Below are 18,010 nucleotides of genomic sequence, written 5' to 3'. Positions count from 1 at the left end.
TTTTTTTTTTTTTGAGACAGAGTTGCTCTGTTGCCCAGGCTGGAGTGCAGTGGTGCAATCTTGGCTTGCTGAAACCTCCACCTCCCGGGTTCAAGTGATTCTCCTGCCTCAGCCTCCCAAGTAGCTGGGATTACAGGCACACACCACCACAGTGGGCTAATTTTTGTATAGATGGGGTTTCACCATATTGGTCAGGCTGCTCTTGAACTCCTGACCTCAGGTGATCCACACACCTTGGCCTCCCAATGTGCTGGGATTAGAGGTGTGAACCACCACGCTCAGCAAAAATGTTAGATAGTTTTAACACAGGCTCTAACATGGTCATAAATTAAAGAAGACATGGTCATAAATTAAAGACCTCTTTTTGGTGGGAGTAGTAGTAGGGGTTGGAGAGTAGAGTTATACATTTCTTCTTAGCAGTTGCTTCCACATATTTTATTAATAAGGACTATCTGCTGAAGCATAGAAATACAGTCATGTGAATATCATACTTCCAATGGCCTGTTCCATCATAGCAGGGATAGTTTTTATGGTGTATGGAATCCTCTGCCCCGTTAAGCTCTCTTTATGGACCTTTCCTCAGAAGCATCAGAAAACACAGAATTAAATATCACAATTCTTGTTGAAGGCCAAAAATTAGTTCCCAGAAGGATTCTTTGACTATCATCCTTCTACAAATTCACACATCACCATTCTAGATAATGTGATGGATGAATTTATAAAAGGATGAAATTCAAAGAATTTATTTTTTATGGTCAATAGATTGTTCCTTTATTCCAGTTGTTTTCTCTTTGTCTACCTAACATTCTATAACAAATGGACAAATGGAAAAGCACAATTACTCTGCCAAAAGTTAGTCAACTTTCTCCCAGGACACTCAGCCATCTAACTTGAAAACTGACTGGTAATATCATTCTAATTACTTTTTAAAGTAGAAACATGTTACACAGAAATGCTTTCAGTGTGGAGAAAGGAAAATCACTTGCCACTTATAGAAAGAATTCTACTGCTTCATGTGGCCATTTGCAATAATGAAACAAATAAGCAAGCAAGATTTAACACTGGGTTCTAGTGTACAGCACAAGGATCAAGGCGAAATATAATGCTTTCATTACGTAAGAATAGGACAGACATTATTCTGGCTTTCCCCTACCCTTCATCATTTACCAATATTTCTTCAGTCTCAGGAATTTTTCAACCCCTGAAACTCCTAGATTTACCACTCAAGGCACAGCTACCCATCTTGAGGCTTTCTGCCAATGGCTCTAGTGCTTCTATTTCAACAGCCTATGGATTTGAAAGCTGGAAAGAGAGATATGTAAATGAATCCTCTAACTTTGATCTATGCACCCAGGTTCCTCAAAAGAAGCCCTTGGAGAGTCTTGGGTATACTAAGTATATGACTTACAGTTGTAATCATTAGAGTGACAACCCGTTTCCAGTGGGTACCACTTTAGCCAATCCAAACCTTTATTTTCCTAATGCATAGAGTGACTTTTAAAAAAATGGTATATTTGAGAAAGTATTTTAGAATGGCATCTGTTAACAAAACTAGGTATACTACTCTAGAGTATATTTTCAAATAACAGAATTTGACCTTACAGAGAGGTCTAAGACCATAACATAAATAATCATTTTTATCAATGATTCATAATACATCCAGACTCCAAATATTAAGGCTTTTTTTCTGACACTCTTCTCTGCCTACTCATACTCCCTCTATTTCCTAACTCCTTTAGAGTAAAAATTGAAATCCCATATCCCTAACACAACTAGACAGAAGCATCATGTTTACACCCTGACAAATTCATTAATTCTGTACCTCTGAAATATTTAGCAAAAAGCCAGCACTGACTCAATCATAGATTTCCACAGACAGGTCTGTTCATGTTTGTAATTAGTATTCACTGAAAGATCAATGACTGCTGTTCCCAAGCATCTACGAGTCTCTGGATTTTCTTAACTGGCCTCTTTTCCTCAGCTCTTACAGATTATTGTTTTAAAACTACCATTTAAAAGTTGAACTCCAAGTGAGGGGAAAAATAAACAAACAAGCAAACAAACAAAAAAAAAACACCTTTTTTTGGTTCCCACTTCACTCATCATCAACATAACACAGACTACTTGTGACCCATATGTGATGGAAGGAGAGGGGCACAGAGTCGGGGGAGGTTTCTCCACATAGCAAGCAAGCAATCACTTCCACAGCAGACATCAGCTGGGTGTCCAAAAATTCAATTCAATTTTGACACCACTTACCTGGAAACAGCATCAGGTCCCATAGGTTGAAAGCTCAGTCCCATAAGACTGCCCCCCATTTCAGATGCCCATCACAAAAACAGGTTGTGGCCTGTTATAAATAGGCGTTCCCATGATCCTCCTCCTTGGGATTGATTGATTTGCTATAGAGGCTCATAGAACTCAGAGAAACACTTTACTTATGCACATGTTATAAAGGATATGACAACGGATACACATGAACAATGAGATAAAAGATTCATAGGGTAAGGCATGTGGTATGGCAGGGGTCCCTGACCCTCTGGCAGCAGACAGGTACCAGTCAGTGGCCTGTTAGGAACTGAGCCACATAGTAGGATGTAAGAGGTGGGTGAGCAAGTATTACAGCCTGAGCTCTGCCTCCTGTCAGATCAGCTGGCATTATATTCTCATAGGAGTGGGAACCCTATTGTGAAGTATGCATGCAGGGGATCTAGGTTGCATGCTCCTTATGAGAATCTAATGCCTAATGATCTGAAGTGGGACCATTTCATACCCAAACCATCTCCCATCCCCTCATCTGTGGAAAAAGTGTCTTCCACGAAACTGGTCCCTGGTGCCCAAAAGGTTGAGGATGGCTGTGGTAAGGCACAGAGCATCCCCATCCTCTCTAGGGCGCCATGCTCTGGGAACCTCTGCAAGTTCAGCTATCTGGAAGCTCCCAGTACCCAGCCCTTTTGAGTTTTTGAGGCCTCATTACCTAGGCATGACTGATTGCTTTATTGGCCATAGGTGAGTGACTCAATCTTTAGGCCTTCTTCCCTCCCGGCTGTTGGTGGGTGGGGCTGAAATTAGTTCCCCACCCTTCTAATCATGCCTTGGTCTTTCAGGTGACCATTCTGAAGCTATCTGGGAGTCCCCAGCCTTCAGTTGACTCATTAGCATGCAAAGAGGCATTCCTATCATTCAGGAGATTCCAAGAATTTTAGAAGCTGTATATCAGGAAATTTATTACTATGAAGTACCTTATAATGCCATCATTTTTCTCCCAAAGGCACCAGCTTAATTAAATTCAGAAATGAAAACAATGGCCAGCTTCTATAGTGTAAGTCAATGTGTTTCTAGTTTTCTGAGGGTTTGGAAACTCAAATCCTAGCTAAAACCTGTATCACTTTTAAATTGAAAGATTTAAAGGGAATAAACATTTAACCCCAAGTGACTAGAAGTCGTTTAAAATATGTAGTCCTTAGATTATTTTATCTAATCAAAGACTCTTCAAAAGTAGATGAAAACACTGCCCAGACATATATTATAACCCCAGCTTTAATTTCAGAGCCCAAACATGAAATCTCTTCTCATTGTTTGAAATCTGAAACTCATTTCAAAGACTGCCTGGAAAAGTTAAAAAAAAAAAAAAAAAAAAAAAGGGTTTGGTTTTGATTTTCTTTACATATGAAGAAATTTTGTTACAGGTGAATCTCTGATAAGCAGGAAACCATCATGTGTAATAGGATGTTGTTTGCCACACTCCCAAACTCTTCACTGAAGTCCTGTTCATTGCTGTCAGAAAGGAATCCAAAGTAATGATAAAAAAAACAGAAAAAGTAGACAGTCTCATGCATTCTTAATACCAAAATCAGAGAGAAATCTAGACTTGATGTGCCTATTATACTAAAACATGAGTGTGTATATGTATATTGCTGAATATATATAACACAATATATATAATCTGTATGACCAATGCCTTGCTCAGTGTCCATAAGCAAAGGAAGAGAGGATAAATTTAAGGAAATGAATATTCCCACAAGCACAACATGTAACTTCTTATATAAAAGCAACCAGCCGGGCACGGTGGCTCACGCCTGTAATCCCAGCACTTTGGGAGGCTTAGGCAGGTGGATCACAAGGTCAGGCGATCAAGACCATCCTGGCTAACATGGTAAAACCCCGTCTCTACTAAAAATACAAAGATTAGCTGGGTGTGGTGGCGGGCACCTGTAGACCCAGCTACTCAGGAGGCCAAGGCAGGAGAATCGCTTGAACCCGGAAGGCGGAGCTTGCAGTGAGCCAAGATCGTGCCACTGCACTCCAGTCTGGGCGACAGAGCAAGACTCCACCTCGAAAAAAAAAAAAAAAGTTAGCAGCCAATGTGTTGCTGCTACTCATGGAAAAGTATTTTTTGGTGTGGTTTTTCTTGATAGGCTCTATCAAGCCGAAAGTTTATTTTATTCATTTTAATCAAGCGGAGGAATAATTAGTGTCCGCATCTTGTTAACGCTTTTTAGTACACCCATATTAAATGCTAGTTCTTAAGTTTTAAGAAAAATTAAGGATTATTTTTAAGATAGAAAGCTTGAGTACAGTATTTTTGTAGATGAAGATAAAATATTTTAGAGCATGAAGATGTACATGAGAAAAAGTAAGACATTCATATTTTATTTACATATGGAAATGTTTTAAAGCTTTGCCAACATGGGCATTTTTGTTGTTTAGAATTAATATTTGCTGGAAAGTAATTCATCTGTGAAATTATTAAACATGTAGAATTATTCCTTAGTTTCTGGTTTGGGAGAAATGCTCAGGAGTTCAGCTTAAAATCATTTTATTCACACTGCTAAAGCTGAAAAATGTAAACAGGGGGCTTTCAATACATTTCAAAGGAGTTTGGAGAATTCTAAAATAGTCAATCCATTTATAACGAATATAAAACATCATTAGAAACTGGCAAAAAAAAAGTAGCTAAAAGTATTCGAGTTATTTCACATTACTGGGAAATTTCTTTTTAAAAATTCAGTTATTAATAACATTCAGTCAATATATTTAACCTTTTTTCAATTTTGGTGGTATAATTTTAGAAATTTATCGTTGACTCTTAAAATTTCACCTAAACTTACCTGAGGCTCTGCATTATGTTACTCAATGATTCTGATGCCAAGTTTTGAAATCAAATTATAGGCCAGTCACCTTCAGTGATGTAAAAGGTAGAACCACAAGATAATCCAGCACTTTCCTCACAACCTAAAAACGGAACCTGTGGCAAGTACCTGCCCAACTGTCAGACTATGCTCTAAACAACTGCCTGTCATGTAACAGGCTGCTCAAAAGTAGCAACATACCACTGCTATAGGCAATTCTTAACTTCTTAACCACAGTTTCATCAGTGTAAAAAATATAGGAGCAGTGGGGACCAGACATATATATTGAAATGTTAAACAACAAAACTCTTATTTTGAAGTGTGGGAGGGGAGGAAGCACTTCAATCAGTTGCTTTATGTTCCTTTTAGTGGCAGAAGAATGACACAATCCAGTATTTTCATCCACAGCTTCCTATACACAAAGCTGTGGATTTCATAAATGTAAACATACTGCATGATCTGCCCACTGGGAGTTTGTAATTTACTAAGGACTCAGAGAAGACAATTCCACTGTGCAGACCACAAGGCTGATAAAGTAAACGTCACAAGGCCAAGTAATGAAGGATGTGTAAGGAAAGACAGATTGTATTCAGGAAGGAATGAGGATGGGAGATAATATAGAAAATACCTAGGAAGGCTCCAGGGGTATGTGACATTTGGGATGTTGTGAAGAATGAGTAGGTTTTTCTGGGAAGAGCCCTTCATTTGTGAGAAGGGGAATCACAAGAGAGGAAGAGGTAGGCAGGATTAATTATCAGCAAAGATGCAAAGGGAGAAACTCTCTGGATGTGTTTACAGGGCAGGAAACTATTCCTGTTGAGGATACAGAGAACGGTTACAGGTCAGCAGCGAGAAAGGAGGCTAAAAAGAAGCCTTGAGCCAGAAGGGCTCTGAACACCCAGTCTTATTTGTTAGTCACTGAAGGTGTTTTGAGCAAGGAAATGATAAATTAAAGCTAAAAGAGTCTCCTTCTTATCGGAAGTTTCACCTTCAGAGGTTTCAGTTACCAGAGGTCAATCACAGTCTAAAATATTAAATGAAAATTCCAGAAATAAACAATTCTTAAGTTTTAAATTATGCACTGTTCTGAGTAGCATCATGAAATCTTGTGCTGTCCCCCGATAAGAATCACCTCTTGGTCCAACATCTCCCTGCTCCTGCCTATTAGTCACTTAGCAGCCATCTAGGTTACCAGATCGACTGCTGTGTATTACAGTACTTGTGTGCAAGTCACCCTTATTTTCTCTCATTATTGCCCCAAGGTGCAAGAGTAGGGATGCTGGCATTTCAGATGTGCTGAAGAGACAAGTCAAGTGCTTCCTTTAAGAAGATAAAGTTCTCAACTTAAAAGAAAAAAAATCTTACGCTGAGGTTGCTAAGATCTACAATAAGAATGAATCTATCCTTAAAACTGTGAACAGCATATTTTTTTCTGTTTCATTATTAATTATTGTTGTTAATCTTTTACTGCACCTAATTTATAATTTAAACTTTATCCTATGTATGTATGTATAGGAAGAAACATCATGTATGTATATAGGGTTCAGTGCTATGATTTTAGGCGTTCACTGGGGGGGTCTTAGAACATATCCCCTGTGGATAAGGAAGACTTATCTCTACCGCATGCTTCTTTTATAAAGACTAATCTCACTAACCAAGGTGTAGAAGTAAGAATTGGAAAAATGGCTGAATTTCAGCAATAAGGATAAATATAATTGGATAATTTTAATAGCTACTTTTAATTTTTAATTTTTTAAAATAGTACTTACTATGTCCAGGCTGGGTGTGGTGGCTCACACTTGTAATCCCAGCACTTTGGGAGGCCGAGGCAGGTGGATCACCTGAAGTCAGGAGTTCGAGACCAGCCTGGCCAACATGGCGAAACCCTGTCTTTACTAAAAATACAAAAATTAGCTGGGTGTGGTGGCATGCACCTGTAGTCCCAACTACTCGGGAGGCTGAGGTAGGAGAATCTCTTGAACCTGGGAGGCAGAGATTGCAGTGAGCCAAGATCGCGCCACTGTACTCCAGCCTGGGTGACAGAGTGAGACTCCGTCTCAAAAAAAATAAATAAAAAATAAGTACTTACTACGTCCTAAAAGTTTTACATAAACCAATTTATTCCTTAGAGTGATTTGGTTAATTAGGCATTATTATCCGTATTTTACAAGGGAGGAAACTGGCTAAGAGAGGTTCTGTAACTTGTCCAATATGGTAGAGCTTTTAAAAAGTGGTACAAGGATTTAAACCCATCACTGTAGGACTCCTAAGCCCATGCTCTTAAAAAACTTTCTATCGTACCCCCAATCTAGATATAAATCAGGGAACATATTTCAAATAAAACCGTGAATCCGTTGAAAAGTATGCCAGCAGGTACTCAGCCTCTAAAATAGTCCTCAATGATCTCCATCTCCTGGCATTCATGCCCTTCTGTCATCACCTCCCTTGAGTGTCGGCTGGACTTACTAGTTCACTTCTAACCAACAGAATACAGCAGAAGTGATGGAATGTCACTTGCAAGATTCAGCGGTTTCCCTCTCCAGCACTGCTCGGGCTCTCTCTTGGCTCACTATCTCTGGGGGAAGCCCGCTGCCATGTTGCCAGGCAGTCCTATGGAGAGACCCACGTGGGAGGGATGAAAGCCTGCCAACAACCATGTGAGAGAGCTTGGAAGCAGATTCCCCTCCCCCAGTGGAGCCCTCATGCCTGATGAGACTGCAGACCAGACCAACAGCTTAATTGCAACCTCAAGAGAGAGTCTGAGCCAGAGACTCCCAAACTAGATTCTTGACCCACAGAAATGAGGAGCTAAGAAATGTTTATAGTTGGCTGGGCACCGTGGCTAATGCCTGTAATCCCAGCACCTTGGGAGGCCGAGGTGGGTGGATCACCTGAGGTCGGGAGTTCTTGACCATCCTGGCCAACATGGAGAAACCCCGTCTCTACTAAAAATATAAAAATTAGCCGGGCATGGTGGTGCATGCCTGTAATCCCAGCTAATCGGGAGGCTGAGGCAGGAGAACCACTTGAACCCGGGAGGCGGAGGCTGTGGTGAGCCAAGATTGTGCCACTGCACCCACAAGAAACTCCGACTCAAAAAAAAAAGAAAAGGAAAGAAAAGAAAAAAATGTTTATCAGTGAAAGCTGCTAAATTTTAGGGTAATTTGTTACCCAGCATTAATACAGTCAGTAGATAGTAATTATTTAATTTATTATTACAGGGTAAATCTTTTTCTTTATACTTGGAGCTAGAAGTAGGAATCTGTCTAGGAGAGATTATACCTGAAATAACGACAACAAGCCCAAATAACAGAATATCACGTCCTTTACCTTTCCACCCAAACATACATAAATCAGGTACTCTACCTATCTCATCCTCCCACGGCTCTTCTTACTGACCTCATTCTCCTTTGCTTGAATGCATTCTTAGGAATAGGAATACTAAAACCCAAACCTGCAGGTTTCAAAGAAATTTTTAGACATTTAGTTTTGAATCTCATAGCAAACTCTTTCCTTCCCAAGGCTCCTCACATTACATTGTGTATTCTTATTATAGCACATAATGTTTTTTTTCTTATTTGTAGGTTTAAGTGTCTGTTTTCCAGGCACCCCCTTCCCTAACCCATTATAAGAACCATGTCTTGTGCAATCTTGTATCCTCAGTACTGAGTGTTCAACATATGGCTGGGACTTAATAAAGTTTAAATGAACTCATGAATAAATGTGTTGCACAACCAATGAGTGAGTGAGTGAACAAGTGAGTCAATAAGCGAGGGTTTAGAGGCATGGGAACCACCACTTGAAAGCTTGAGGCCGTCGTGCAGATTTGGACCCTCATATAAGACATTTCCTTCTATATAGAATGCTCTTCCATTTGCTCATCTTCACCTCCTCACCAGGCTTTTCTCTCTTTAACATTCACCTCAAAGAGTTGTCTGCTTGCCTCTCTACAACACTCCCCACCAACACACACCCACACACCCTTCCAGGGAAGTCTTCCTTTTCTCTGCTGTGAAGACTTTTAAGTTTCCATATCCTCCTGGGCATAACTTGGTCACAGCATCCAGCATACCATACTGTAATGATTAGTTATTTGCCTGTCATTTCCACTCAGCCATAAGCTCCTTAAAAGACAGCATATTCAGCCAACAGCAGAGTGCTTAGAAGTGGTAGGCACTCAAAAACAGTTTAAAATAATGGGCAAGAGAATGAATGAATGAGAAAAAGAAAACTGTATCTAGAAAATTATCTCAGCACAATCTATTTATTTCAGGTAAGCTATCAGTCAGGTATACATAGTGCTCCAACTCCTAAACAGAGTAAAAATAATTGTATATCAAAATTATTACAGATAAATGAAAATTATATTTAGAAATAGTACCTCAGATCAGGCATGGTGGCTCACAGCTGTAAACCAAAAATTTGGGGAGGCTAAAGTGGAAAGATTGCTTGAGCTCAGGAGAGACTCCCATCTCCAAAAAAACTGATTTTTAAAATCTCAGACCAGGTGCAGTGGCTCATGCCAGCTACTCAAGAGGCTGAGGTGGGAAGATCGCTTGAGCCTGGGAGGTTGAGGCTGCAGTGAGCTGTGATGACACCATTGCACTCCAGCCTGGGCAACAGAGCAAGACCCTGTTGCAAAAAGGAAAAAATAATTAAAAATTACAACATTAGCCTGTAGTCTTAGCTATTCAGGAGGCTGAGTTGGGAGGATAGCTTGAGCCCAGGAGTTTGAGGATGCAGTGAGCTATGATTATGCTACTGAACTCCAGCCTGAGCCAGTATTTGAGACCAGCCTGGGAAACATAAGAGACTCTGTCTCTAAAAAAAAAAAAAGAAGAAGAAAGAATAGTGTTTCAGGCCAGGTGCGGTAGCTCACACCTGTAATCTCAGCACTTTGGGAGGCCGAGGTGGGTGGATCACCTGAGGTCAGGGGTTCAAGACCAGCCTGGCCAACATGGTGAAACCCGGTCTCCACTAAAAATACAGAAAAAAACAAAACAAAACAAAACATTAGCTGGGCGTGGTGGTGGGTGCCGGTAATCCCAGCTACGTGGGAAGCTGAGGCAGGAGAATCACTTGAACCGGGAGGCGGAAGTTGCAGTGAGCTGAGACGGCACCACTGTACTCCAGCCTGGGCAACAAGAGAGAAACTCTGTCTCAAAAAAAAAAAAAAAGAAAAGAAAAGAAAAGAAATAGTGTTTCAATCCATGGACAGGCCCTAGACAGAGCTGCCTTTAACACATCTTTTCCCCTTTCCCTCACATCCTTAATCCCATCTCAGTCAAAAAGGAAAAAAAATAAGTTTTCTTCCTTCTTAGCCTAAGATTCCTAATACTGTCCCCAGATGCCATAAATGTATCGGCCTCCCAGAAATCACCCCAGTGATTTTTCTCCCCATGAAAAGTTTATATATCTCATGCCCTCAGAGTTTTAAACTGCAAATGAGTAAGCTACAAAAAAACAAAAACAAAAACAAACCTGGTTTGGTGGGGAAATGGGTGCTCATGGGTTAGCATTTCCATTTTGGTAGGGATCTTTTCTAAGGCCATAGCTTTACTCAAAGCCCAGTGGGAAAAGACATTAAAAAAAAAAAAAAAAAAACCTTTCAGGAACCCTCAAGTCACTCTACTGGGGTGAACTCCCCTGTGACACTAGAGAGGTGATGAAGCTTGGTGGTTAGGGCAGTTTTCTGAGTCAGAAATCTCAGCTTTTCCACTCTCTAGTCTTCAGATCATGAGTAACCTCACTGGTGCCCAAGTGTTCCATCTGTAAAATGAAATAATAAGACTACCTCAAGGAACCTGGTGGGAAGATTAAATGGGTTAATACAGGTAAAGTACTCAGAAAGTGCCTGGTAAGTAGTCAATAACTCTCTGCTATTACTATTATCATTTTCTTTTATTAGAATTGGCTCCAAAAGAACCCAAAGAGGGCAATGCTCAAAGGGAAGAAAGGGATGAGAGTACACTTACTGATTTGGTTGTTTAGCTTGAAGGCAATGTCCAGCTGCAGGATAAACAGCATGAATTGGAACCAAGGACTCATCTCCATGGAGGGGAGGGGAATGTGGACGGAAAACACGATGTCATTGGCTTCAATTTCCCTTGGAATTGCTTCTTCAATGTCTCGGATCTTGTCACACTGATTGGGTCCCCAAGGCATTAACCATTTTGTCTTGTGATGGTTCTTACGGGCATCCACACATTTCACCGACATGTAGGACACTGCCGTTGTGGGCCCTGGAGCTGAAAAGAGAATGTTTGTCTGTTATTAGAAAAACCATCTACTGAAACTACTGTTTCTGGTTAATACTCTTTCCATTACTGTGTTCTCTCCAGTTTTTGTACTGCCTTCTACAACTGGGGCTCAGCAATACTTAGGGATCTTCCAAATCTGGGTGAAGGTCGTTCAGTGACCTCCAGAGGTGGCCTAACAGTATCCCTGAGAACCTTCCCATTATGTTTTCAATTGCTGTGAAAGAATACATTTGTAACCAGTCTAGTTATACTTCTGCACTTCAAAACAATGTCACAAAAGTCAACTGTGCTACAGTTCCCACCTGACTGAGGTCTTGGAGAGCTCTGGGCCTTCATAGAGAACAGTATCTAAAGTCAGAAGACCTTAGTCTTCAAACCTGGATTCGAAGCCTGGTTAAAAACTTACTGTCAGTGAATCTTGGGTAAGTCAGTTAAATCTATAATAGCTTCAGGACCCTCATCTGAGAAACGAAATGACGAGTTTCTAAGATTCCTCTTGGCTCTAAAATTGTACAATATTGCTTTTGCTCAAGATAAAGAACTAGGGGCCACCACTTGGCTTGGTACCTAGCAGAGAATGGGAACTCAAACACTGACTGATACTTCAAAAGTGTACTAAAATATAAACCATGCATTTCAAGACAGCAAAGCAACTTTGAAATGTGTAACTTTAAAAACACTATTTTGTGATTATCTAGTGGTTATATGATTATCATATTAATAATTTGGAAAATACAGAAATTTTAAGTTCAAAACAACATTTACCCAAAATCCCACTAGAGGGAAGTAACCACTGTTGAAAAAATGTCAAAATACCATCTGTCTTTTCTATGACTGTATAATTAGATAAAAAGTTTACACATGAATTAAATTATGTAACTTTAAAATATACACAACTATTAACATATTTATAAAAGAGTTATATCATGCCTAGTTTTGTAGTCTTTTCTTTTTATTCACTTAGAAAAGCAGAGTAGTGTGTGATAACATTGGCTCCAGAGGCCACCTGTCTGATGTCAAATCCTGGCTCTCTCATTTTTAGTTGTGTCACCGTGAATCCACACTAGGAAAGTTTTGGGCGAATTACTAAGCTTATCTCTGTATCAGTTTTATCATCTCTTAGATGGCAATAATAATAGTACCAACCTTTCCAAGTCACTGTATATTTTAAACAAAGTTAGCATTTTAAGGCATTCAGAGTAGTGCTTGAGCACACAAAAAGTATAAAATATTCGCTATTATATTATATTTTCTTTATAATTAAAATCCTTTAATTAGGACTTGCAAAATAGTCAATCACATAATACACCAAAATCAACTTCTCCTTCATCAGTTTGTAAAGGCTATCTGTGAATAAGAATCATCATTTGTCTAATATGTTTTGTTGGAAATTTCTCCTAAATTTTCCATCTGCTATCTAAATTTGTTTATGGCACATTCAAATAGAGAAGTTCCAGATCTTATATGGAATCCCTCTTTTATGTTTTTCCCCCGTGCTTTTGTGCTCAGAGAAACTGACCTTCTTGATCTCAAAATTCAATAGTCATTTATATTGACTTCTATTTATTTTTTGCAATTTCATTTTTTCTAATATTTAAATAGTTGATCCATCTGAAAATTGCTATGAGATGCGGTAAGGTTCTAGTTTTATTTCTTAAATATTTAAATTAGTTTATTGAACAGACCTTCCCTTTTGATTTATCATATCACTGTTAGCCTTATGTATATGAGCATATGTTTCTGAACATCTGTTCTTTTCCATGTATTAAACTGTCAATTCATGGATCAGCACAACATTGCTTTGAATTCTATAAATTGATTTTTTTTTTTTTTTTTTTTTTTTTTTTTGGACAGAGTCTCGCTCTGTTGCTGGAGCGCAGTGGCACGATCTTGGCTCACTGCAAGCTCCGCCTCCTGGATTCACGTCATTCTCCTGCCTCAGCCTTCCGAGTAGCGGGGATTACAGGCGCCCGCCACCATGCCCAGCTAATTTTTTGTATTTTTAGTAGAGACGGGGTTTCACTGTGTTAGCCAGGATGGTCTCGATCTCCTGACCTCGTGATCCTCCCACCTTGGCCTCCCAATGTGCTAGGATTACAGGCGTGAGCCACCACTCCTGGCTAAGTTGATTATTTTTATCAATATCTACTAGATTAACTCTCTTCCCCAATCCATTTCAAATTTACATCTTTTTGCTAGGATATTGAGGATTAAATTAAATCTATAAATAAATAGATAATAATAAATTAATGTGAACAGAATTAGCATCCTTCCCCAGCATTGAGTTTTCCCATCCAAGAACAGTACTTGCTTCTGCATTGTCTACAATCTGTTTTTAAATTTCTTTGAAACTTTCATTGTTTTCTTTATGTGGGTCCTACTAGTATATTTTAAAATATATACATCTATAAAACTTTGAAAGTTAGTAGTTAAAAGAAAATGTCATAAATTATGGTTTATGTGTGTGGTTTAAATACATGTATTTCTGTGCATCTGATACTTGGTATATTATGTTTGCAGAAATTCCAAGCAGAAATTCTCTCTTATTTGATAGAGATCAGACAGCAATGGAGAAACATGAAAAGCAAACAGAAAGTTATATAAGAGGCAAAAATGTGTATGATTAATATTCTGCCCCACTTCTAATGTTCGAATCCACATTATTTTTCTATTCTATTAAATATCTATTTTGATACATTTTTAGTAAAATGTTATGTTTGCAAGAAGTTGGGACAATACCTACTAAAACTTACCAGAAAACTCAACACTACTAAGCTCTAGCTGAACATCCTTCATGTAGAATGCTAAACACTGCAATACAAGTTGCCACTAACCCCTGCTAGGAAAGTTTTTCTTTAAAACTCAAAACTGTATCACAAAGACTTTACATTGAATCCGTCCAAAATCAGACATCTGACTTATTCTTAGAAATATGAGTCAATCAAACTTTGGTTATCCTGACTCAGCTAAATAGCCCACTGACATTAGAAAAGCCAAATGGCACATTTAACTGAACCCTTTTTAATGTGGTTGGAGAAATAAACAGTGAGACAAAAGTCATGAATTCTATTTTCGGCTAACATACTCAAACTGACTATTTGCTGCAGAAAATAGTTACTACATTTTAAAACTTCTATTCTTCCAAAATGAACCTAACCTTTTTTTCTTTATTTTTTACCTTCTTGAAAAACAAGTCTCTCACTTCTCAGACCAAAACGAAAAATAACTAGCTGAGTTCCTCAGCTAAGCTCCAAAACCACATTCCAAACTTAATAACAGAGAGGCTGAACACTTTACGGGCACAAAGGCCGCATTTTTAATGAATGCAGTGAACGCCTGCCTTTTTAGGGGCCTGCATTATTTTCATTCTCTCATTAGTCTAGTGTTTCTTTCATAAAGAAAAAAAAATCCCAGAAATACTAATATTTTCATAAATACCATGGCAGTGAACTTGGAAAAGCCTCAAGTGCATCTCAAGCTATACTATGAGAATCACAATTTTTTTCACTTGAATACATTAGTCCTCCAGTCTCAAAAGTGTTTTCTATAACTTCAAAACCTGAAGATAATTCAACATTTCTCATTTTTCTAATAGTGTTCAAAAGAGAAAACACATGTATTGCTTGAGAAAGTAAACAGATATCCTGATATTTAAACATGGACACTTAATGTTCCCCCAATAATATATTTCAGCTCAGTGCAATGTCCTACTCCAGCTAAAAGTGAATTCCCAAGTGTTTCTTTATGTAGACAGCATTATCAAGTAAACCAAAAGCAAAGCTTATAGCTGGTAGCTGGTCACCTACCATAGAAGGTGTTTTCATTAGCTAGAGCCAAAATGTTAGCTATAGGGGTCACAAATTGTGTCTAGAATAAAAAAAAGTTTAATCTGTCTTTAAATTTTTTTTAAGTGTGTGGGATTTTGTTTTAAGAGAAAAGAGCTAAATGGAAGAAGTTTAAATTATCTTCAACCTTTGAACAAGCCACAATAAACTAACAGGTATTTGTAATGAAGGCCTTACTTAGTCACTTGTGTGGTTCTAGGGATTAATAGAGTTTGTGTATTCAAGAGGGGGCTGGATAGATTCAGGTCAACAAACTGAGTCATGTTTGCTCAGGTGAAAGCTAAAAATAACCACTCCTCAGTATTCCTAGGATAGTAATGCAATATTACCCAGCTGCCTCAGCACACATTATAAATGTCCCCTCCACCCACCCATAGCGTAAGGTTTAACTGAAAACAAGTGGACCAAAAACTACTTCTACACCAGACCAATTCAATGACAGAACGATTTGGCCAAAACTGAATATGCCTAGTCACTGTAAACTGGTTAACTCATGGTTGGTTAAGATAGCCTTGAGAATATGCACAGAGGTTATAAAACCATGAGCTATGCATCGAAAAGGCAGTCCATTATGAATTCAGTTCTTTTTATCAAACATGACCATTTTACTTTGCCTGTATTTCAATACAGTATTTTTGGCCTCCACTTTTCCACTATAGTACACAAATTGTGAAATGTGATTCTACACAACATTTAATGTCAAAGTGATATGAAATCAATCAGACTTCCAACAAATTCAAGGTTGTGAAGAAATGCACAAACACAACTTGAAGTCTCTTTGAAAATTCAGTGGTCCCTCAGTTACACACATTACTATGGCTCATAGTATATTGTCCAAATTTGTCTTGAGTACCTACCATGCACTAGACACTGCTGGTGCTGGAGTAAACCTAATAGGCACCAACCATATGGAACATACAAATAATGAAGGAAGCAGACAATAAATAAATAATTTCAGGAAAAAACAATTTTGATGAATGTTATATGTAACCTGAATTCCCTGAGAAAGGGCAACAGTCAGATATTCGGGAGGTGGGAGAAATGAATACACTAGAATGAGAGGAAAAATCCAGTCATCGTTACAACATAACCTTGAATAAAAATGTAAGTGAACAATGACTAAACCTGTAGTACTCCTTTTGGAAGAATATTCATTGACTCCAGTCAGCTTCCTGTTATTTCACTTCAAATGGCTATCCAGTTTACAAATTACTATCTAGCCAACCGCTAGCATTTATCATGCTTAAAATTGAGTCAATGTTAAATCATTAGCCCCTATTCCTTACAGAACCTGTAATTTAAGAGTTAGACAGAGAGAGATACAAGACTTGGTTGCCTCTTAGAAAAGTTAAAATAAAACTAAAACAACATGTTGACATGACACATGGTCTCCATTTAAGCCAATATAGATTATTTATTTCTTTGCTTTATTACAAGTAATGAACATTTCTTTAGCAATCACCTAGGAGCATTACTATCATGCAGGCGCCGTACTAACTAAATATAGAGACAAATGGCCTCCCAGACCCCCAGTTGCTCACAGGCTAGTGTGGGAGGCTGAGAAGTTCACAAAGAATTACATCCTGATTGGAAATTTCTCTGACAGAGTTTTGAAAGAGCTGAGGGTGTCTGTCGGCAGGGCTTAGCCTTGGAAGTGAGCAGGTAGTAGCCAAGGGAGAATGGGGAATGGTCAAGGAGGGAACGTGCTGAGGTAGAGGTAAAACATGTGCTGGGTCATAGAACATCTAAAACAATCATATTTTCTGCAGATATCTGTGCTTGAATATTAAAAATTAAAAAGAGATCGTTTAACAGGTGAAAACTGCCTCTGTGTCCACCCTTGCCTTTTCTAATCAGTGGTATAGTTCTACTAGAGTGCCTTGGCCCCTGCTCCCAATAGTCCCTGGTGTACTCTATAGAGCACCATAAAGAAGGAATAATAGAGACACATAACAAAGAACTTTTATTTGGCAGGAATGTTTCCTTTTTGACACCTATCTCTGCCCTGTAACTAGCCACAAGGTCAGACCAGAGATCTGCTGGAAGAAGGGGGAGTGGGAGGGTAGTCAGGTGGGAATGAAGAAGCTCCCCCTCCTATTCCCACAAATGGCCCCAAAGAGCCTTTGAAGTCTCAATCGTCAGGTAATAATAGCCTTCCTCTAAATTAGAGGAAGAGTGTCTGCCTTGCAACAAAGATGATATTTAAAGAATAAGCTGCCGTGGGGTACAAGGGGAAGGAATGCGGAGAATAGACCAGTTGAAAAGGTAATTCCTGTTATAAGAATTAATCATCAGAATGCCACCATTTTAAAAAGTAATGACTTTAAGTAAAAATGGTCAAAGATTTCAGGAATGTTTTAGAGAATTTTATTTTACAACAGAATTAATCTAACAAAATGATAGGAACAAAATACACATTGATTTAAAAGCATACAAAAGTTGGTAGCAGATACTTTCTCCTACTGAGATGCTGATTTAACACCTGAAACCTAATCTCAATTAAAAATCTCCCAGCACCATCTCCCCACCTGTAAAAATGTGAATGTTTGATGTATTTATATTTTATAATTTCATTTTATTGATTCTCTATCTTGTTCCATAACACATTTTGGGGTACTAGAAGTGGTTATTAGCCTTTACTTTTTTAAAATAATTGGGGCTGATTTCAAAGAACAGAATTAATGTTGGGGTGGGGTGGGCAGAGACTACAAATAACTTGGTCTATGTCTCTATCTTCAAAAGTTATATTCTCCAGCTATTGTTCGCCCACCCC

General features: G+C 38.6%; 1 protein-coding gene across 3 annotated transcripts in view; it reads right to left on the bottom strand.

Moving 5' to 3' along the window:
• The window catches only part of WLS (Wnt ligand secretion mediator), a 136,712-nt gene that overhangs the window by 85,718 nt on the left and 32,984 nt on the right, over nucleotides 1–18,010 (bottom strand). For all 3 annotated transcript variants that reach the window (XM_017877143.1, XM_017877142.1, XM_017877141.1), the window contains exon 2: nucleotides 11,108–11,380. In XM_017877143.1, coding sequence (XP_017732632.1) covers nucleotides 11,108–11,351 — 244 coding nt within the window. In that variant the 5' untranslated portion in view covers nucleotides 11,352–11,380. The remainder of the gene's footprint in view (nucleotides 1–11,107; nucleotides 11,381–18,010) is intronic.

This window comes from Rhinopithecus bieti, unplaced genomic scaffold (assembly GCF_001698545.2).
Source record: "Rhinopithecus bieti isolate Rb0 unplaced genomic scaffold, ASM169854v2 scaffold_6380, whole genome shotgun sequence".
Lineage (NCBI taxonomy): Eukaryota > Metazoa > Chordata > Mammalia > Primates > Cercopithecidae > Rhinopithecus > Rhinopithecus bieti.
This window is presented reverse-complemented; position numbering and strand designations above follow the sequence as displayed.